The sequence below is a fragment of the Panicum virgatum genome, chromosome 1K (genome assembly GCF_016808335.1).
Source record: "Panicum virgatum strain AP13 chromosome 1K, P.virgatum_v5, whole genome shotgun sequence".
Lineage (NCBI taxonomy): Eukaryota > Viridiplantae > Streptophyta > Magnoliopsida > Poales > Poaceae > Panicum > Panicum virgatum.
In genome coordinates this window covers 38519301-38541882 of record NC_053136.1, presented here as the reverse complement: position 1 = coordinate 38541882, position 22582 = coordinate 38519301, and the positions used below count along the sequence as shown (strand labels likewise).

At 49.1% G+C, this 22582-nt stretch overlaps 2 protein-coding genes and 2 pseudogenes across 2 annotated transcripts; 1 reads left to right on the top strand and 3 right to left on the bottom strand.

The window, feature by feature from the left end:
• Positions 1–3707: 3707 nt before the first annotated feature.
• On the bottom strand, positions 3708–4398 carry LOC120706321. The gene has a single exon (XM_039990942.1). It carries the CDS (start codon positions 4278–4280, stop codon positions 4038–4040), a length of 243 nt encoding a protein of 80 aa, XP_039846876.1. The 5' UTR covers positions 4281–4398; the 3' UTR covers positions 3708–4037.
• An 11848-nt stretch (positions 4399–16246) lies between these two features.
• Positions 16247–17259, top strand: LOC120706314 (photosynthetic NDH subunit of lumenal location 2, chloroplastic-like). The gene is made up of 2 exons (XM_039990932.1): positions 16247–16903; positions 17039–17259. The coding sequence occupies exons 1-2, from the start codon at positions 16346–16348 to the stop codon at positions 17135–17137; spliced, it is 657 nt and encodes a 218-aa protein (XP_039846866.1). The 5' UTR covers positions 16247–16345; the 3' UTR covers positions 17138–17259.
• A 105-nt stretch (positions 17260–17364) lies between these two features.
• Positions 17365–19283, bottom strand: LOC120706305 (annotated as a pseudogene).
• A 1470-nt stretch (positions 19284–20753) lies between these two features.
• Positions 20754–22582, bottom strand: LOC120706296 (annotated as a pseudogene).

Here is a 22582-nt window from a genome sequence, read left to right as displayed (position 1 = left end):
ACAACCTCCTACTCCCGGCATGCGGTTAGTACAATTCAAACATGACCAGTAGGGCCGACAACGGTACGGTCCTTAACCGACACAGACAGAGCTATCCTTTCTCCGCCCGGTCTCAACTTCTATTTTTCATTTCAATTCCAAGATTAGTAACTCATGTATGAGAAGGTAAATATCCTATATCTCGCGAGTAACTGGAAATTACTCGACTTCTACTGAACCCTATTTAGCATAGCACGTCTACCGTCTGACATATACTAGTACAGAACTCATGGTTCCTAAGGGTTATGCATCTAAGGTTCTATTCAACTCCTACGACTTTAATGCACAAGAATAGATATATATTGTAACACCCCTGTGTTAATTGTGCTCGCTAATCACGAGTTAACCCGCTAATCGTGGACTCAAGTTCGTCGTTAGCGCTAATCTCGTTCGCTTAGTAAACATCTACTTAGCCGTTTTCGATCTTGTTTTTCTCAATGATCCGAGCTCCTAATCAACTTTCACCCAAAATGAAAGTTGTAGATCTTCTTTTCCTCTACAACTTTTATTTTGGCAAAATTTCAAGTTGCTATATGAAATTTGGAGTTTTATTTGGTCAAAAATCAAGTCAAATTCATTTAAACGGGGCACTGTTCCTCTCCTGTGCCGCCACTGTGTCGCCCGGCGCCCATGCCAGCAACGGTGGCCGTCGACGCGCCTCCTCCACGCGTCAGCCGTCGCGACGATCGACCACCGAGCGAGCGAGCTTATCCAGTCGCGTTGCCGTCTCCGTTTTTCCTCCCGTCCATCCCCTTCCCTTCCTCGAGCTGCCGCCACGCAGAGCACGAGCTCGAGCCGTCGCCGAGCTCTGCGTCAACCACCCTTCGCCGTACCACCTCGTCCTCTCGCGCCAGCACCGCGCGACCTCACCCCGAAGCTCCTCCGTCCCACCACGAACTCGGCAGTGCCCTACGCCGGCCGAATCGAGCCCGCAGACCGCCATCCGCCATCGCCGTCCGCCCGGAGCTTCACCCTCCCCGTCGAGCTCCCTCCTCCGGCCCTCCTCCGCTCAAATCGAACCCTCGGTGAGCTCCCCCGCGAACTCCTCTCCCTCCCCGACCTCTTCCCCGCTCGGTTCCGGCGCTACCGCCGCCGCAGCGCCGCCGCGCCGCCGTGCGACAGGCGGCAGCAAGCGCGGCGGCGGCGGTTCTCCGGCGCCGGCAGCGCACAACGAAAGTGGAAGAAGGCCGGGGAGTACAAATAACTCACCACGAATCCATTCCCGGGGTCGGTTCGGGCGGAGGACGACCGGAGAGGCGGATCGATGGTGGAGCAAAGCTCAAGAGGCTCCAATGGTGACCGGTGGTGGTTGGGGCGATTCCGGCCGGGAAGAAGCCGGGCTGGGGGTTGGGGAAGGTGGAGGAGGTGCTGGGGAAGGTGCTCGCACGAGGAATCATGGTATGGTGGCCGGAGGAGGGAGATCGAAGGAAGGGGGCGATGGCGGCGCGAGCGGACGAGCTCCGCCCGTCACTGGTCGAAGTGAGGAGAAAAGAGGAGGAAATGACAGGCGGGTCCTACATCCAGATAAATATCTGGGTGTTGCCTGGCCGGACCGTCCGCCGCTCACTAGCGGACTGTCCGCGAGGCTAGATGTTACACGACCGCCCCTGTATGCAAATGGCATGCCAAAAATATCTCATCACGAGATATTTTTGAGGTAACATCACGAGATACAATTTCTGAGCGCGACAAGCCAACAACAATGCATCATTATCATCACGATCATCATTTTTGGACTTCTCCTACTTTAATGCAAAAGCAGAGCACCTGCTATATTTCCTCAAAAAAAATAGTATTAGCCCTTGAGAAGAAACTATTTTTAGATACGACAAAGAAGATATACAAATGGAGTACAATATAATGGTACACTCCCGCTCTTGTTCCCACTGATACAAAGGATCAGCGTGAGGAGGAGGAGGTAGCCCCCGGCTGGATGAACGGACACCGCCGGATGGAGGAAGAACAAATGGAAACACTATCCATCATCAAGAGACAGTCCACTAAATCAACTCTTTCAACTATACTACTCCAAATATTCTTCCAACTTATATCGAGTTACTATCTTACCCTTGATTAAATAAAATAATTTTGAAAATAGAATTATCACATTTATTTTTGTCGTGGTGTGGAAAACCACAGCCGGGTGGCGGAATGCACCTGCCTAATCCTAAGTGTAGGATGTGCTTGGGGCAGTCGAGGAATGTTCGATCTAGATGTGTAAGAACACGGAAGCACACAAGGATTTAGAGTGGTTCGGACTGCCGGAGCGTAATACCCTACGTCCACTGTGTGATGTATTGCCTGAGCTTGTGAGCAAGCTGGGGGAGGAGCTATGCATGTCTCTACATATGTGAAAACTTGTGGAACCCCTGTTCTAGCGGGCGTGCTCTCCCTTTTATATATCCAAGGGGAGCACGTACACTGAGCGGGCCCCGACAGGTGGGCCCGGTAATATATTTGATATTGTACACAACGGAGCCTTAAATGCTACAGATCCGGAGATCCTCGCCGTCGAACTCCGTGCGTACCTTCCGACTGGGTATGGTCTTGAGCCGTCCTGTCGGTGTAGGCAGCTACGAACGTAGAGGGTAGGGTACAGCGCCGCGTTATCCTCTCTGTTCACTGTTGCGGCGTACTGTTACCGAGTTGTCAGAAGTAGGTCATCATGATTTGCCGCCCATGCGCGGTGCTGCGTCTTTAATGCTTGCCTTGGTAACTGACGAGCCGCCTCGGTAACTGGCGATCCACAGTGTGGACTGACAAAAATTGTCCCGTGCCTAGCGGCAGCAGAGCACGCCTCAACCGCTCGCACTTAATGCGGGTGGGTGATGGAGCTTCCAGCGGAAGGCTTGCGCCCGCGCCCGCGTCTGCGTGACACGTGGCGGCTCCGGACCTCTCCCGAGCAGCTAGCTGAGCCGAGAGCTCACGGGGGTCCGGATAGGCACGTGGAGGTCCCGGACCCATCTACGGGGGTCTGGATGGCACGTTGAGGTCCCGGACCCACCTGTAGGGGTCCGGGTCCGCGGCCACAGGTGCTGAACATTTCCACCTCTGGGACACATGGTGACACCGGACTCGTCCCCGAGCAGGAAGCGGGTCCGGGGCCATTGGCCCGGTGAGATGGATTCGGACCCCAGGGGTCCGGCTGCTCAGCTCCTTAGGGTGTAGTTACGGATAACTACGCGAGTCTTGGCATAGTAGAAGTGGGTACCCCAGTTGCAGGGTACCGATAATTTTTTAAAAGTTGTTCCCACCAATTTAACCGGCATATGGTGCTTATGGGCCCACCATTAATTATGCATCCGATGCCTATAGGTGCCTCTTTTTTCATGCCTCTTGATGGTTATCAATTCTAAATCGTCGGATCGAGCCTCGTGAGCCATCAATTTCTCCCACGACCATTGTAAAAAATTTGATGATATTATAACATCCGATTAACTTTATTAAATCCACCATAAAAGATGCCTAATTATTTAATTACTTGCTACTGTATAGTATGGTCTATATTTTTCTATAAACATGGCTAAAATTTAGGGGATATAATTTACGACAAAACTAAAGTGTAATATTGAGCTAGAGAAACAAAGCAGGCGCCTACTCTTAGCTTGCTTCACAGGCACCGTCAGATTGAGATAGGCTGGTCGTACTAATCAGCTGAAAAACAGGACTGATGGAAAGCAAACAATGCAAGCCATTCATCTTCCAGGTTCAACGCTGCGAGATTATCTATGAACATTTTGTCAAATTTGTGCATTATTTCCAAGTCTCGAAGTTGCCTGATGTTGACGGGAGGACACTGCAGGACACGGACAAGGCTACACTCCACATCAGCAACCCTGTTCCTGGACTAATCAAGTTGATCATTGCGGAAGATGCATGGTACCTGCGCAAATCCTATTAACTCACGATTTCTGCCCGATCGTATAGCCACTAAGCAGTACGGCGAGAGGGCGCCGGCGGCCGCGGCCGGGCGGAAGAACGAAGCAAGGGTCGAATAATTAAGGCCGCGCTGCGCGGTTGAGGAGGAAGCAGTAGGCGACGACGTAGAGCCCCGCGCAGACGGCGGCGGCGTGCGGGAACGGGGCGACGAGGTGGAGGAGCAGGAGCAGGAGCAGGGCGGCGACGAGGAAGATTGGCCAGAACCAGAAGACGAGCGCGTGGGCGGCCGCGCCTGCGTCGTCGCTGCGGGGGTAGGCGCCGTCGTGCCTCTCCAGGTCGAGGAGCCGGCTGCGAGGCGCCATGGCGATTGCGTCGCGTCCTTGCCTGCCTCGACGTCGGCGGAGCAAGAAAACTACTGGATGCGACGCTGATGTGTGCTCCTGGTTTTGGCTATGGAGTGAGATGTCTCTGGCTGCGGTTGCCCCGGCCGGACTTTAATAGGATGAACGGGAACGGCAGCACGCGCCACCAAGGTCAAGGATGCCTCAGTCAAACCATTTGTTTTTTTTTAAAAAAAAACAACCAAGCATGTTGAAATCACGAACCCATCCTAGCGGGAGCAAATCATCGAAGAAACTCCGATCCATCCATTTCCCTCAACGAAAAAGACGTGGAAGAAAATGCATTTCACGAGGAAGAAAGATGGACAGACTCGCTCCTCACATTTAAAAAAACAACCAAGCATGTTGAAATCACGAACCCAGCCTAGCGGGAGCAAATCATCGAAGAAACTCCGATCCATCCATTTCCCTCAACGAAAAAGACGTGGAAGAAAATGCATTTCATGAGGAAGAAAGATGGACAGACTCGCTCCTCACATACATGCCACTTATTATAACCTATCCTTATCCTCCACAGTTGCAGGGTGATTGAGGTATGAGCAAGTGAGCAACACATGGGCATCGTTACATTTTGTACAGTACAGCCCCCATGCTTATCACCACATTGGTTGGCACTATTTATTGGGCAGAGTTGATAAGTCCAAAATATCATTTCAATTATCGGTTTTGAAAAGGAAATAACAGCATCTCTAGCAATAGTCCCTACTCAAGGCCCCTACTTTTTTAAGTAAGGGCTGTCCCAATTTTCTATGGTGTTGAATTTTGCTCTCAACTTCAACAATAGCTCATATTTTATAGCCCCTACTTTCATAGAACCCACCTGTCCTAGACTTATCATTTTCTTCTTTTATTTTCTTCCATTTTCTTCCTTTTCTTTCTTCTCTCTCCCGCATCTCTCCTCCACCGCATGAACAAGACCGTGGTGGCGATGGGCAGATGGTGGTAGAGTGGGTGCGGGAGGAACACATGGACACCGTGGCCGTGTCCGCAGCGGAGGCCTTGGGTCTGGACGTCTACAACGGGTACTCTGCGAACGTGCGGGAGTGGGCGGGGCACCGCTTGCCCTTGCCTGCCCAGCCCGCGGCGGTGGCGCGGAGGAAAGCGGACAGCTTGTGGCCCGAGCTTGAACCACCGGCGACACCAGCTCGTGGTGCAGATTGAGGGTGCCAGTCTTCGATCTGCGCAAGGGCCGCCGGCGAGGCCGCCAGATCGAGCTCGGGGATTCTGTTCTCGGCCGCGTCAAGGCCATGCGGCAGCTCGGACGAGCTGGGGTGGCGCCCTCGGCATCGCCCAGGCCACGCCGCGGCCCGAACGAGCAGGGGCGGCGCCGTCGGTGGCGGCGCCCAGGCCATGCGGTAGCCCAAACGAGTAGGGGCCAAGCTGCTAGCCCAGATCGCGACAGCGGCGGCGGCGCAGAGGAGAAAGGTCGACGCGGATGCAGGGCAGCGTCGTCGGCCTCGGTCGAGTAGGGGCCTCCCCAAGGACCCGTGGGAGTTGGGGCTGAAAGGGGGGATTTGGGTGTCTCCCTACTCTAGGGACTCGAGTAGGGGCCCTGCTGGAGTGAGTTTTTTTAGCTCTCGGTCCCTACTTTAAAAAGTGGGGATTCAAGTAGGGACCCTGCTGAAGTTGCTCTAAAGATTATCATGACAGTTGAAACGAGTCCGGACAAAACTTAAAAGGTTCAATTCGAATTGTTTCGGAAAAAGGTGCTTATACTTGGTTATATACCGTATGCGGCTCTACAAAATTAAAGTGGTCACTTTTTCGTTTGTCCGGATATTGCCACAAGAATTCCCAACCCTTCAATGGTGCTGTTCATTTTATGGAAATGTTAGTGGACGGGCGTTTCACCTAGGTAGAAAAATTGGACGCCGCTGCACTGTATCTTCCATCCACATCATACATGACTCTAAAGTCCAGCTCAGTTAGATTTCCAATTCCATTTCTCTCTTCATCATATCCATCATCCATGTCTACTATATCTTCCATTATGATAGAATCGGATTTACGGGTAGAGGCGGTGGGATTTTCCCTACAGCGGAGTGCTTGGATGTGGGCAGCGTATGCTGAGCTCTAACACACATGGATGGTGAGCTCCGGTGTGTGCAATGATAGGGTGACACACGGGCATGACAACACTGTGAGATGGTGACCGATTTTCCGTTGTACGGCAAGCTCATCTAACCTATTCCTATATATCAACTATCTCTCTTCTCATCCAATACTCCTTCTGTTCCAATGTAATCCATGAGCAACTCCCGAGATTACAGGAACTACACTAACAAAGTCGAGAATCACGAAGGTTTGTGGAAGAAATGAATCGGGACTTCGATTTGGGGAAGAACAAGATGCAGGCGAGTTTGGGCATGGATGCAGTTGAATACAGGATCGATGCTGCATGTCGTCGCATCCACGTGTATCCGGGTGGATAGAATTGGAATCGCAACGCGTGTGGAATGGCGAGATTCCTCATCATTTTCTCCTTTTTTAGATTATATTAATTATTTGTTTTTTTATCTATTTTAGGAATCGACCTCTATAATTCATTCGAGCCTAGGAGGTAACCGGAGTAGTGTAGCAAAGTCCAACACCATATATCTAGAATTGAACAGGCTTTGATCATCATAACACACATAGTAGTATCAAGGAGCATGTGCTCCCCCTCCTCAAAAAATAGAGCTGATGCCAAGGAGCTTCATGACACACATTGTAGTGTTGAGGAGCACATGCTCCTACAAACAACTGTAGTGAGGCTCTCCACAGGCTTTAGCAATCATAACACATATTGTAGTGTTGAGGAGCATGTGCCCCACCCCTCTCAATGCACGCATTGTTTCATCGACTCTTCTGAGGAGGGCGTCCTCATTCTCTTTCTGATTGGACAGCAAGCTTATTGCCACCACTACTGCATTTTTGGTCTCGCCTCATCAATAAGCATATAGATGCCACACATGCAAATATAACAAGTACAACAATGCTCGCTGTCTTGAACCCACTGGATGGAGCAAGGGTAATACAGGCCCCAAGAAATCCCACAATAGCAACAACCAAGCATCCAACGATCGGACAAATCATTGATTGCAGCTACAAAGAGAGAAAGAGACCACTATGCCCACAAATCGCCTATGCACGCTGCCCTGATAGAGATGGGTACAAGATGGCACACTTTTGAAATCACAGGTCGCACACCAACTGAGCCGGCAGCGGTAGTGGCCAGGGCTGGCTGCTAGTTCCCACGGTAAGATGATGATGGTGTGCATGATTGCGCAGTGCCAGCATGATTCACGAAGATCAGCTTTGTGGTTTGAGGGTTGGCGTGTTCGTCTTTCACGACCTATGCACCGTTGGCTAATACAATGAGAAGATAACTTTGTTGCCCAACACCGCCCCTTAGCACATGGTTGAGAGAACCTGGGATCGTGCTAACATCAATATTCACAGCAAGATATTTGAGGATGCTATTCGCGGGCTGGCGCAGACTATGGTACAGAAAACAATCGCTTCTTCTCGGCTCTTTGCCACAGGGTAGAAGGTAGTCAATGCTGTTTATTATCAACTCAACCTCTGTGCAGCCGTGTAGTGTTTGCCATCCTTAGCTTGTGATGACTACGACTTCTATCTCCTCGAGCTAATGCTTGTAATGACCCTTCTTGACGAGGAGCTGTCTGGAGGAGAATAGGTTCGGTGTGATGTAGCTTATGCTTTGCGTTGCACCACTTTTTCAGCGGCTGCCCCACAGTCAGCCTCCGAGTAAACTCTCTAGGTGAGGAAATAGTAGACACTAGACAGAATTGACATATTTGTTATCCTTTTGGTGACTATAGTATTTTGTTACAACTGTTGTTTGTAGGGGATGACAAGGTTGCTGGTCACCGCCACAAGAAGGAAATAGCCACCTGGGTTGCAGTGGGCGTGGCTGTATGATAATAAATTTTTATCCTAAACAAGTGTTAATCTTCAAAAGAAGAAAAAGTTGTCAATGAACAATGTGTTCTCAATGCCGTATTATAGCCGAATGATAATAAAATTTTATCCTAAACAGATGACTAATAGATATCAGTAATCAATGACTCAACATGCAGGCGAAGGACAAGAGATCGAGTTGAACGAGATGGCGGATGAAGAAGGACAAGAGACCGAGTTGAAGGACATAGCAGGTGAAGAAGCAGCACATCGCGCTGGTTTAGAACAGGTCAGTTAGTTTTGATTTTTTTTTTCTATTATGAAAAGTAGCGTACATACATGTAGAAGAAAAAAAATAGAAGGGCACGATTTCTTGAACATATGAAGAACCTGAGCCATCATTGCCGGCATTAGCAGGCTTTAGTGATCATAGCACACATTGTAGTATTTGGGAGCATGTGCCCCCCCCCCCCCCAAAAAAAGAAATAGAGTGTGAGCTTAAATGACGCCACGACCTGACTACAAAATAACACCTAACCTATTAGAAACAACAATCAAGTACCTGAACCTAATTTAGATAATTCGGTGCAAGTTCTGAAGGCTTATTTTGCACCGATCTACAAACAACAGTCCAATAGCATCGAAAGTATAGGTGAGAGCTGCTCAAGTACGGGTCTCATCTATGAGCTGCATCTGCTCGTCTTGTTGACACATCACATGGAGCAGCGATGCTCAACACTGCTCGTCTGAAACCTCCTCTCTTTCTCTGCACACATGTCTGTGCAAAGTGCAGTCTCCTCCAATTTCTCTGGCTGATGCTGTCAACCTGTATACTGAAGATGGAGACAGATTTTCGTGCATTGTTATACAGTTGTGCGCTAAAGAGGAACCGGTAAAAGTGAATTGAATGATGGGTCCAACATATATGCATAACTATTTGTCAAAGTTTTGTTCTGTCCTAGACTACTCATCATGAACTACTTCTGTACAAAGCATCACATTTTGAATCGTGAAGAGGAAAAGGAGAGACAAACCACGCGTGTGGATTATGGATAGGTCCTTGCTTCAGGCAAGCTTCAAACTATCGGCAAAAAGTATGTTATTTTATTTACAGCAGGAGTGGAGTGGAGAGTACATATACCCGTGACACTGATCAGAGTGAATGACGTGTCAATGGAGATTGAGAGTGTCTGTTTAGGTGGATCTAGAATTTCACATTGGGGTGTTCCAACTTAAAATATCTTTTTATGTAACATGCTAATATATAAGTATAGAATTTATGCAATATAATCAAATTTAAAAAGAGCATAATACGCCGCAGTTGCGGCAAGGAAAGAGATGGAGAAGCAGTAGCCCACACTATGCTGTATACCGTTCACTTCTCTTCATGTTTTAACTAATCTACAAGAAAAATTATGCAATGTTTCAGTTTACCGTCCCAATGACCATCTAAATTCCTAAAGTCGATTTGAAATTGAACATAAATCAATTATTATTCATACCACAAAGTCCTGTTGCTTGCGCTTGTAAGGAGCATGGCCCGGCCCATTGACATATTTTGTGAACTTTAGTGACTATGTGAAAATATAATCAATGGGACTATTATTTTGTCACGATAGATATATTTTGAAGGTGTTTGCGTTCCAAAAATATAATGGAAGCCATTGAAATGAATAAGTTTGAAAAGACTAGCGAAGAAACGAAGTTAAATGAAGTCAGAACAAGACCGATGCTTTTGACCGATTCATTCGGTCATATGCACACGGAATCAATTGGTCACCCTATGTTGTAGCTGCTCAGACTATTTTGCTAGACCGATTAAATCGGTCACTGCAAGGAAGAGCGACCGAATGAGTCGGTGAGGGAAATGAGATCTGCGTACCTCTCCGGAATGAAAGATTAGTTCGGTAATTATGAAGAAATGTTAAGATCGAATCAATCGGTTTCTTGTTGGCCCCGTTTGATAATCACTTCAAACACTGACAGTTTGATTCGGTGCTGTAATTTTATGCATACCGGATATGTCGGTCAATGCTTTATGGGCAACAGTTAGTTTCTTGGTTGTGGCTATATAAATGCACTCCGGACCATTTCAAAGCGCTCGAGTTCAGGGAAGTTATACACCAACCAAAGAAGTACTTCAAGCCACCTTTGAGCTTAGTGATCATATCTATAGGTTTTAGCACATATTTAGATAGTCATAAGTGCTCGATTAGCTCTAGAGGGAGTAAGATAGAGCAAGGTGTTGTGCCTTGTTCTCGAGTGAACCTCAAGCTTGTATCTTGGTGAGCCGGTTCATTGGAATCTTGAAAATTTGCCGGCAAGTCTTCGAGCCTCTGATTTGGTGTGGAGCGGTGTCAACGACCTTAATTAAGCGGGAGACGTGGAGATCTTCATTCTTCGTGGAGAAACTCCTTAGTAAAAAGCGGGATCAAGATATATGGAAACTGGCGTGAGGCTTAGTGACCGAGCCTTTGTGGTAAGTTAAGGTTGTCCCAGAAGAGATTTGGTAGCTAGGAAGAAATAATTTTAATGAGTGCTTCAATAACGTGGACTAGAGGTGGCTTAGTGTCTACCGATATCATAGGATAAATCCTCGTGTCAAGAGTTTGTTTTCTTGTATCCCCTGCTCTACTTTTCCGTAACTCTTATTTGTAACTTGTGTGTTTTTATCTTTTTTAAGTAGCATCAAATTAGAATTGGCTATAGGTTGCAAAACTTATTTTGAAATGACTAGAAAAACTATAGTGGCATATCTAGATAGAGTTTATATTTCGTAATATTTTAAATTTATCTAATTCACCTTCTTCCGCGATTCCTTTCAGCAGTCCCTGCGGCGGCGCTGTGCGAGCTATTCCCGCTGCTGGCCGGAGTCGGGGCCGTCGGTCGTCGATGGCTCTAAGGCTGGTTCCAACGGGGGTCGGTACCGACCCCCGCCGGTCGGTAAGCGCGGAAACCGAGAGCGCGGGGCGGCAGCGCTACCGACCAGCCGGGCGGTCGGTACCAACCGGCGTTGGAGCCGCGCGCGGTCGGTACCGGCCGGTCGGTACCGACCCGGCGTCCGGTCGGCTGCCACATGGCGCTCTGTGATTGGCCAACGACTGCTCATATGACCGTTGGATCTTGCATGCCTTTTTTGGTGTTGCGGGATCCAACAACGATATCAACGTGCTCAATCAGTCCCCGTTGTTCACTGATGCCATTAGAGGACAGGAGCCCACGGTGCGCTTTACCGTGAACAACCATGAGTACAATATGGGATACTACCTTGCTGACGGTATATATCCCTCGTGGCCGGTGTTCATGAAGGGCGTGCCTCTTCCACAACTGGAGAAGCATCGCTTTTTTTCAGAGCAGCAAGCATCAGTGCGGAAAGATGTTGAGTTTGCATTCGGGATATTGAAGAAGAGGTTCGACATACTCGCCATTCCCGGACGTTCTTACTCTCAACGTACTCTTGGGTTGATCATGCGTGCTTACATTATTTTGCACAACATGATCATCGATGACGAGCGAGGCGGATCGTTTGACGAAAACTATGAGACTGTCACTTCTTTTGTCGGACCAGCGATCCACTACAACGCACCGCCGAGTCTAGCAATTTGCCTTCAGAGAGAGGCCGCGATGACATCAGGGCAAGTATATTCACAGCTTCAGAGGGATTTGATTGAGCATGTTTGGAACAAAAATCATCATTAGATTTATGTAATTTTTTTATTCTTATGTAATTTCCTTTATTTTATATTGTCGTGTAATTTTTATTTCGAATTTTTATGTAATTTCCGAATTTTTAAATTTAATAAAATGAGGTTATTGTGTTCATTTAAATTATAAAAGAACGCGTTCTGAAATGGTTAAGTCTGGAATGGAAAAGCTGACGTGGCGCTGACGTAGCTGTGGGCTGAGGCTGCAGGCTCACTGATGGAGCGCTGGGGTCGAGTGAGCTGGCGAGAGCTGACGTGGCGCTGATGTGTCTGTGGCTGCGGGCGGGGGCTGCGGACCCACTGTTGGAACCAGACTAAGCGTGTGTGGCGTGTGCGCTCGTGCTGTCGTGCGCCATCACAGGAAGGAATCGGCTGTCCGCACTGGACCAGAAACAGGAACAAAATTGAATGAGCGGAGTAAAGATTGACTGAGTAAAGATTTTGGGCCAAACTTTTGGGATGGGCCGTAGCCCACACGGAACATCCTCTAGGATCTTTTTCATTTTTATATTTAAAAAAATTAAAATTTCAAAAATATATGACCGTTTCGAAAAAATTCAAAACTATACCCCTGTCGCCCCCTGCCTGGGCGACAGGGGGCCTGTCGCCCCCTGGCTGGGCGACAGGACCTAAACGTAAAAAAAAATTACATTTAGGTTCTAACGCCTAGGACGCATTAAACAGCGAACTTGTAAAATCGATATAAAATCGTAGAAAAATCGGAAAAATACAAACTCAACTGTTCTGGATTCTATGAAACAAGATCTACAACTTTTGTTATATAAAGTTTTTTATTTGATCAATGCATCTTGCTCTATTTTAAATATCAATTTAATGCACTTTTATTTAAATCTCAAGATCCATCCTTTGGATGCATGTCATCTTTGGCCATAGTGTTGCATATGGTGAGAATAGGTTTGTAAAAAATTGGTAGGCCCAGAAAACATTTCTAGAATAAGCTTTTAAATTAAATCTTGCAATATGTCTAGTTTAAATGGGTTATTTATCCATGCTGCTATACTGAGTTTTAGAAGCCATAACTTTTACGGTACTATTATTTTATTTCCTAAGAGCTATAAAAAAAGTTTGGTAAATTTTAGATAAGCACAGCTAGACCAAATGAATTATGACTAAGGTAAATGCACTAAATCAAGAAAAATAGTTCTTGTACCTAGAAAAATTTGAAATAATTCATTTGGTCTAGTTGTGCTTATCTAAAATTTACCAAACTTTTTTTATAGCTCTTAAGAAATAAAATAATAGTACTGTAAAAGTTATGGCTTCTAAAACTCAGTATAGCTGCATGGATAAATAACCCATTTAAACTAGACATATTGCAAGATTTAATTTAAAATCTTATTCTAGAAATGTTTTCTAGGTCTACCAATTTTTTACAAGCCTATGCTCACCATATGCAACACTATGGCCAAAGATGACATGCATACAAAGGATGGATTTTGAGATTTAAATAAAAGTGCATTAAATTGGTATTTAAAATAGAGCAAGATACATTGATCAAATGAAAAGCTTTATATAACAAAAGTTGTAGATCTTGTTTCATAGAATCCAGAACAGTTGAGTTTGTATTTTTCCGATTTTTCTACGATTTTATATCGATTTTACAAGTTCGCTGTTTAATGCGTCCTGGGCGCCAGGATCTAAATGTAATTTTTTTTTAGGTTTAGGTCCTGTCGCCCAGCCAGAGGGCGACAGGCCCCTGTCGCCCAGGCAGGGGGCGACGGGGATATAGTTTTGAAATTTTTCGAAATGGCCATATATGTTTGAAATTTTAATTTTTTTTAATATAAAAATGAAAAAAATCCCATCCTCCGGCTCCACCCCAGTTTGGGCGCGGGGACTATATCGCTCGCGCGATAAATTTGAGTTCCAAAAATAAGCCCATAACGCTTTCATCCGACTGGGCCTTGACGCGTGTCACTAGCCTGCTAAATATTAGGTTCTGTACCTTATATGTGTAGCTTGCTAAAATATTGGGCCCTGTACTACTAACCGTTGACAGCGCATGGAGTGGTAGCATAAAGGCGCATGCATGCCCATAGCGACACTGACACTGACACACTCACCAATGTATGCTGCAGCGGTAACAGATTTGTTATGGCTGTGTTTAGATGAAGGGAAAAGGGATGCGAAAAATCACATCGGACACTGTAGCATATTGTAGTATTTTTTATTTGTTTGTGGTAATTGTTGTCCTACCATGACCTAACTAGATTCAAAAGATTCATCTCGTTGTGTACATCAAAACTATACAATTAGTTTTTTTATTTACCTATATTTAATGCTCCATGCATGCGTCATTTGATATATTCAATGTTTCGATGTGATGTCGATGTGATGGAAAGTTTGAAATTGGAGGGGAGTTTTTTGGGAACTAAACACAGACTATATGTATTGTTTAACTTTTTTTCCCTCCTTTGCTCTTCTTTCTTACTATTTCTTTGCTTATAGTTTTTATTTTTCTTTCTTCTTTTTCTGCGCATGAACGTTAGTCATTCCTATAGTATTTTTTGTTGTTTTTTCTTATTATTCTCTCTTCTTCTTCTTTTCTATTTCTTTTCCTTTGCGATCTTATTACTTTTTCTTCCGTCTAATTCTCTCTCATAATATTTATTTATTCATTTATTATTTCTCTTTCTTTACTTTTACTTGTTTATTTATCTAAACCTCATGCAGATATTCATGATTCGAATTGTAATTCAATATTTGTTTCTAGTAATTTTCGCACGTGCTATGAATCCATCGCCTGAAGAATTAAAGTAGGCTCTAATGGGTGAATCGGCGCCTTGACTTATCGCGCACGTTACAATTTCATCTTCCATCGTCTGAAGGAATCGCGCAGGCACATAAAGGCCTTGTTTGGTTAGGGGTGTCCATTTGATCACTAATTAGAAGTATTAAATGAAGTCTAATTACAAAATAATCTCCACAATTATGGTATTATAGCATGTGTTGCAGCTAATAAGGCCTTTGACTGTATGATTAGAGGATGATTATGGGTGATTATTATAGCATTACTGTAGCCAATCATAGTGGAACTTAGCTTATTAGATTCATTTCGAAAAATTACACCCATCCGTGAAAAATTTTCGCAAATAAATTTCATTTAGTGCTCCATGCATACATTCGTTTTTTGTAAAAAAAAATTTAAAGTGTGACCGGCCAAAGTAAATATACTCAGGTTGTGTCAGAATAGATCAGATTGTAGACTCACATCACGTTTGGGCATGTGCACGGAGGGAGGCGTGCACAAGCAGCGCATCATGCATGCGAGTCCAATGGAAGTTCACTGACACCATCTAAAAGAGAAACAATGGTTTCTTTTTGTCTTTTCTTAGTATTTCATTTTGTTGCCTGCATTTTTTGAACGTATCTTTTCCTCGTAACCTTTTTCTTTTTCTTCCCTACATTTTTTTTATTTCTCCTTCCAACTATCTGCATGTAATATTTTTTCCTTCACATAACTTGTGCAATGTAGAATCATTTGTTCTTCATGTAAAATTATTTATCTATGTGTAACTGATTTGTTTCCAACATCAATTTATTTGTTAGCTTTGTAGATTAAATTGTTCCGTAACATTGACTCATTTGTTCATGATATCTTTTCATTATATATATCGTATAGAATTAAATGTTCGTGATGTATAATATTTTGTTCGTAGTACATTATTATTTGTTCTTTACATCTAGCTTTTTTGTTCGTGAAAATATTTATTTGTTCGTGTTGCTAAATTATTTGTTTCCAGGATCTGAAGTTTATTATTTAGTATTAAAAAATATAGTGCAAACATAGGCAAGTGTGATCTCATTTTGAAGATCTTGTCATAAGAAAGATAATGGTGTAATCGGAATTTAATCTAGATGCTCGGTTTGATAGTTATAGCTTTTTTAATTTCGAATTTACATGTATGTGGATGACATTACCATTGTTGTCCACTTCTATGTGCATGTATAAGTTTAGCAGGCAATATAGACACAAACAGTCGATACATGCTTAATTATTGGGCTGGCCCATCTAAAATCGTGTTCAGGTGATGGCTGTCGCCACTGTCGCCTGAAGCGATGTTTAACCGCCCCAGTTTGGGGGGCACCTCAAATGACACACGGTTAAATTCTTGAACCATATTTGCCATGTTGCTACCGATGATTCTCAAACTTTGCTCAGCATTTCTGAATCAAATGCGCCCAAAATCTCCTTATCCGTTTCTGAACCTCAGAACCAAACAAGCGCAAAAGCTTGCGCATTCATCCACTGAAAGGCCCAAAAAGCTCCAAAGCGGATAATATCTGTAACGCGCCGGCGCTTCCTTTCCATTCCAACCTCAGAAAAACAATCTCCTCCTGTCCTAGACGCCAAGGCGACAACCCTGCTCAGCAGTGTCACTTCCACTCAGCTTCGCCATGGCCACGCTCGCCATGCACCTCATCCTCTGCTCCTCCACCTCCTCGTCCCCCTCGCAGCGCCGCCGCCGGCCCCTGCCTCCCGGCGCGGGCGGCTCCGACAAGTCGCCGCCGCAGCAGCAGCAGCCGGCGCCGCAGTCCGCCACGCGGCGGCTGGCGGTGGCCGCGTCGACGGCGCTGGCCGCCACGGCCGCGCTCGCCGCGCGCCGGCCCGCGGCGCCCCCGCCCGCGATGGCCGCGGAGGCGGCGTTCGTGCCCGCGCCGACGCCGCCGGGGGCCGTGCCGCGGTGGGGCACCAAGTCGTACGTGCGGGAGCGCTTCTTCGAGAAGGAGCTCACCGCCGAGGAGGCCGCCGCGCGCATCCGGCAGACCGCGGAGGGGATGCGCACGCTGCGCCCCATGCTGGAGACCATGTCGTGGAAGTACGTGCTCTTCTACGTCCGGCTCAAGTCCAAGTACCTCGACCGCGACCTCACCACCGCCATGGCCGGCGTCCCCGCCACCCGCCGCGCCGACTACGTCCGCGTCGCCAACGAGCTCGTCGACAACATGACAGAGGTGCGCGCGTGCACGACGACCGTGTCCTCCAATTTTGCAAATTCCGGCTGAAAATGCGGTTTCTAACTGTTTTGTTTTATTTTGTTTTTCTCAAACAATTTTGGCATGGCATTCTGCGTTGTCCGCCGTGTGCAGTTCGATCGCTTCGTGCGGACTCCCAAGGTCTACGAGTCGTACCTCTTCTACGAGAAGACGCTCGAGTCGCTGGATGACGTGGCAGAGTTCCTCGCCTGACGTACATATATACTGTATAAGTTGTTCTAGGATATGCATATGGCACTGTAATTTGACCGTGGATGAAGGTTTCGAACACAATTTTTTTTAGAAAAAAAATACATGATTGTTTTCGCGCAGCACACGACCTCGGCGCCGTGGTTACTGTTCAGCTAGGGATGTGACTATGTGAATACTGTTCATAGTAAGATGTCGCGCTTACTGAAATCCACTGCAACAGTGTCAACTGAACTGGAGACGAATTCGTTGCGCTGTAGTACTACGCAGAACGAACTGAAAACGGAGAAACAGGCCAGCATAGGCCACGATTCTCTCGGGGACTGGACTGAATGGCCCAGGCCCCCAGATGCTCTCTGACTCTCTCTCCGCAGCGGCGGCGGCGTTGTCGACAGCAACCACCCAACACGACGAAAGGGTAACACCATATTTTCCAAACGCATACATCACGACGTCTCAAAATGGGCTGAAAAACCACGACCATTTCAGATTTTCAGTACACGACGCAGCTTCCCTTGACGCTTCATGCTGAAAGCGAAAGCGTACGCCACCGGCTCGTGCCCGAGAGCAGCACGTCGTCGATCAGCGAGCCGAGGTTGGCGAGCGACTCCGCCGTCGCCCGAGCGGCGGCCTCCTTCCACGCCGCCGCACGGCGCGCCATCTCCCTCCCCTCCCCGTCCCCGCGGCGCATCGCCTCCCGTATCCTCGCCCCCACGGCCTCCCGCCTCACGCCGCCGCCGCCGACCTCCGCCGCCACGCCCCACTCGGCGCACGCGTACCGGCAGTTGGTCTGCTGCTCCGCGAAGAAGGGCCAGCACAGCATCGGCACGCCGGCGCCCAGGCTCTCCACCGTCGAGTTCCACCCGCTGTGCGTCAGGAACAGCGCCACCGCCTCGTGCCGCAGCACCGCCTCCTGGTCGCACCAGCTCGCCACCAGGCCCCTGCCCCGCGCCGCCTCCGCGAACCCCGGCGGCAGCGCCGCCGAGGCGGTGCCCCTCACGACGTCCGGGCGGACCACCCACAGGAAGTCGTGGCCGCTGCCGGCGAGCCCCCACGAGAACTCCGCCAGCTCCTCGCCGCTCATCACCGTCACGCTGCCGTAGTTCACGTACACCACCGACCGGGGCTCCCTGCCGTCCAGCCACGCGACGCAGGCGGGGTCCTCCCGCCACAGGCCGCAGCTGCTGACCGCGCCGAGGGGACCTCCGGCGGGGACGGCCTGCTCGGCGACGGACGCGAGCGGGCCGATCGTGTCCACGGCCGGGATGATGGCGCGCATGGCGTCGAGCGCCGGCCGCTCCAGCTCGTCGAAGCTGTTGACGATGACGGCCGCCGCGGACTCCGAGCGCTCCACCTCGTGCAGCTGGAACGTTAGCAGGACGTCGTTGGGGTCCGTGGTGCGGAGGAAGCTCGGGAAGTCCTTGAGCCGCATGTGCCTGCTCATGCCCGGCGCCCAGTCCACCGGCATGTCCATGAACCCGTTCGTCAGCTGATCTTCGTCTGCCCGGCCAAAAAGAAGAAGAAATCTGATCGGTGATCGCTCCCCTTGGATAGATCGGAGAGCCGGAGCAGAGCATACCTTTGAGCGGGATGATTCCTCGGTCGATGAGGGGGCGGAAGTTGCGGTAGCCCATGTAGCCGCAGGCGCTGGCCGTCCAGAAGAGCGCGCACGGCACGCCGAGCTCGCTCGCGGCGTCCACGGCGAAGCTCATCAGGTTGTCCGCCACGACGCAGGCCACGGCGCCGAGCCCAGCGAGCAGGCTCCTAAAGTGAGGCGGGCAGTGGTGCCTGGTGGCGTTGCTGATGGCCGCGGAGTCCGCGTGGCGTCGGTGTCGGACGGCGGCAGGCCGTCCGGGATGGTGGCGAAGCGGAAGTCTCGGAGGCCCGAGACGGCGGCGGCGCCCCGGGAGCGGACGAGGCGGCGGTGGTTGTACTCGGTGTTGACGAAGGTGACGTGGAAGCCCCTGGCGTGGAGGATCGTGGCGAGCTTCAGCATCGGCGTGATGTGGCCCTGCGCCGGGAACGGCAGGCACACCGCGTGGGGCTTCTCGCCGGTGGCCGCTCCAGTAGCGGCGGCGCTCATCTCTGCTTGCGCCTGGGAACAAGGGAGGGGACCGAATTGCTTGCGGCTAACTTTCTTGTTCCGGCAAACTAGGCAGGGAAAGACTGAAAAAGTAGTAGCTTCGGTCCGTACCTTTTGACTTAGAATCTTCCACATGCTTATCCTCGTAGTTTTCTTGTTTCCTTCCTTTTGCTGGTGCACAGAGCAAGTGTGGAGTGTGTCCAACTAGGGGTGTCAATGAGTGACCTTTAGAGACATTTACCATTCTTTTTAGTTCAAAATTTTATACTATTTTTTTAAAATAATATTCTATTTTGAAAAACTAGTACAATATTTTTAACTAAAGAGGTTGGAGGTGCCCCTAAGGGTTACCCATTGGCACCCCTATGTCCAACCACTCTCCACAGTTGATCTCTTAGAGATTGTTTGGTTAATATTTGGTGGCTAAACTTTAGACTATGTCACATCAAAACAAATTTTAGCATTTAAAAGTATTAAATAAAGTCTAATTACAAAACTAATTGCAGAACTCTGGGGTTAAACTGCGAGACAAATCTAATAAAGTATATTAATTTATAATTAGTCAATGGTTACTGTAGTATTATTGTAGTAAATCATGAATTAATAAAGCTCATTAGATTCATCTTGCGAATTAACACTCATCTGTCAAAAAAATTATAAACAGATTTAATTTGATACGTCTAAATAGTAAAATTCCTTTTGATATGATAGGGGCTAAGGGAAACAAACATCACCTTTGCCTTTGAATTAAGTGCTTGATTTTCTTGCCGATTTTCTAATCTATCCGATCGGCCTCGTTTCTATCACCGCTTTCTTTCGACCAAAGTTAATAATACAACCGGCTGTTGGATGTAAGAATCTTTACAACCTATCTATTAGCCCATTTGTATATAATTAGCTCTCAACCATTAATATATGATCGGATGATCCACTTGTCTCTCTCACAAAGTTAATTAATTCTTTTGTCGAAGCCATCTGTTCAGTCCGCTTCTTTGCTCTCCTCCACCTCACCTCAGTCCGCTTACATTCTATTATTATACTTGCTCTGCGCGAATTGTGAACTTTTATCTCCTGAACCGATGCAGACATGAATAAAGTAGTAAAAGATAACTCTTCAAATCCGCAAACTCCCAAACCCTAATTCCAAATCCCGATCATTAATTTAGTTTTTTAGTATAAATTTTGGTGAATGATTCTTAAGCAGACCCGGTGAACGCCGATATGCTCAATTGGTCAAGCGGACGTCATGTTTGGTTCCTTCAACCATGTTTTTATTAACATATAACATGCATGCATGTAATCCTTTCCTAAAAATGGTTGTACCCGGTGAAATGTTCCATACATGGAAGGATGGGTGAGTCGCGTCACCCAGACTATCCGAGCACAGACAACTGGCGACGACTCTTTATTCTGGTCATTGCATGCTCCTGTGACATGCTAACTTGTCTGTAGTGAATTGTAGTATTTTTCGTTTATTTGTGGTAAATATTATTCTATCATGAGTAATTAGACTCAAATGATTCGTCTTGAAATGTACATCTAAACTGTGAAATTAGTTATTTTGTTTACCTACATTTCATACTCCATACATGTGTCTTTTGGTACATGTAATGATTCGATGTGATAGAAATTTTGGAAATTTTGGAGGAAGTTGGGGGAACTGAACACAGCCTAAGAGCTCTTACTGGGCAGGAGGACGTCACCGATCAGATGGTCGAGGTTGGTCAACGCCCTGCAGTCTGCCACCGGGCTGCGTCGCCTGGACGGCGGCCTCCTTCCACTCCTCCGCCCTCCGCCTCATCTCCCTCCCCTTGTCCCCGGCCATCGCCTCCCTGATCCTGGCCTCCAGCGCCTCCCGTCGCACGTCGCCGGCGACCTCCATCCCCACGCCCCACTCGGCGCACGCGTACCGGCAGTTGGTCTGCTGCTCCGCGAAGAAGGGCCAGCACAGCATCGGCACCCCCGCGCAGAGGCTCTCCGTCGTCGAGTTCCACCCGCTGTGCGTCAGGAACACCCCCACCGCCTCGTGCCGCAGCACCGCCTCCTGCTCGCACCAGCTCGCCAGCAGGCACCGCCCGGCGGTGGACTCCACGAACTCGGCGGGCAGCACGGCGGCCTCGCCCCTCACCAGGTCCGGCCGGACGATCCACAGGAAGGCGTAGCCGCTGCCCGCCAGGCCCCACGCGAACTCCACCAGCTCCTCGCTGGACATGGTGGTGATGCACCCGTAGTTCACGTACACCACGGACCGCGCCGGCCGATCGTCCAGCCACCGGACGCAGGTCTGGTCCTCCTTCCAGAGGCTGGCGCGGACCGCGGCGAGCGCGGCGGCGTCGGCGTCGGCGTCGGCGGCGAGCCGCTCCAGGAGGAGGCCGAGCGGGCCGATGGTGTAGACGGGCGCCGGGAGGACGGCGCGCATCGCGTCGAGCGCCGCCGGCTCGAGCTCGTCGAAGGTGTTGAGGATGACGGCGTCTGCGGCGTCCGCGCGCGCCACCTCGCGCATCATGAAGTCCAGCAGGATGTCGCCGCGCCGCATCGTGTAGATGAAGGTCGGGAAGTCCCTGAGCCGCATGTGCTTGCTCATACCGGGCGCCCACCCCATCGGCGTGTCCAGGTACCCGTTCCTCAGCTGCTCTTCATCTGTGCATGCTCTTAACCGCACATCGATAAATCACAAACAATATGCGAGTAGATCAAAGCACACTTCCTTGTTTCTTCTGAGTTCTGATCGCTAAAAGATTATGGTGGGTTAGGGCACGAACCTTTGAGCGGCGCAAGGCCTTGGTCCATGAGGAGCTGGAAGTGGCGGTAGCCCATGTAGCCGCAGGCGCTGGCGGTCCAGAAGAGCGCGCACGGCACGCCGGCCTCCCTGGCGGCGTCCAAGCTGAAGCTCATGACGCTGTCGGCGACGACGCACGTCACGGGCGGCACCCCGCTGTCGGGGCTGCTGAGCCGCTCGATCAGGCGCTTGAGGTGCGGCGCGCAGGTCCTCATGGTGGAGTCGCAGAGCGCGGCCGGGTCCTGCGTGGCGTCGGCGTCGGACGGCGGCAGGCCGTCCGCGATGGTGGCGAAGCGGAAGCCCGGGAGGCCCGCGACGGCGGCGGCGCCCCGGGACCGGACGAGGCGGCGGTGGTTGTACTCGGTGTTGACGAAGGTAACGTGGAAGCCCTTGCAGTGGAGCGCCTTGGCCAGCTTCACCATCGGTGTCACGTGGCCCTGCGCCGGGAACGGGACGCACACGGCGTGCGGTTGCTGCTGCTTGTCGCCGCCGGCCGGGACGACGGTGCCGTTGGCCATCTCGATCGTCAGCCGGAACGGATCGACGGAGAGAGCGAGGCGCTATCTTCCGGACTTGTCTGTGGAGT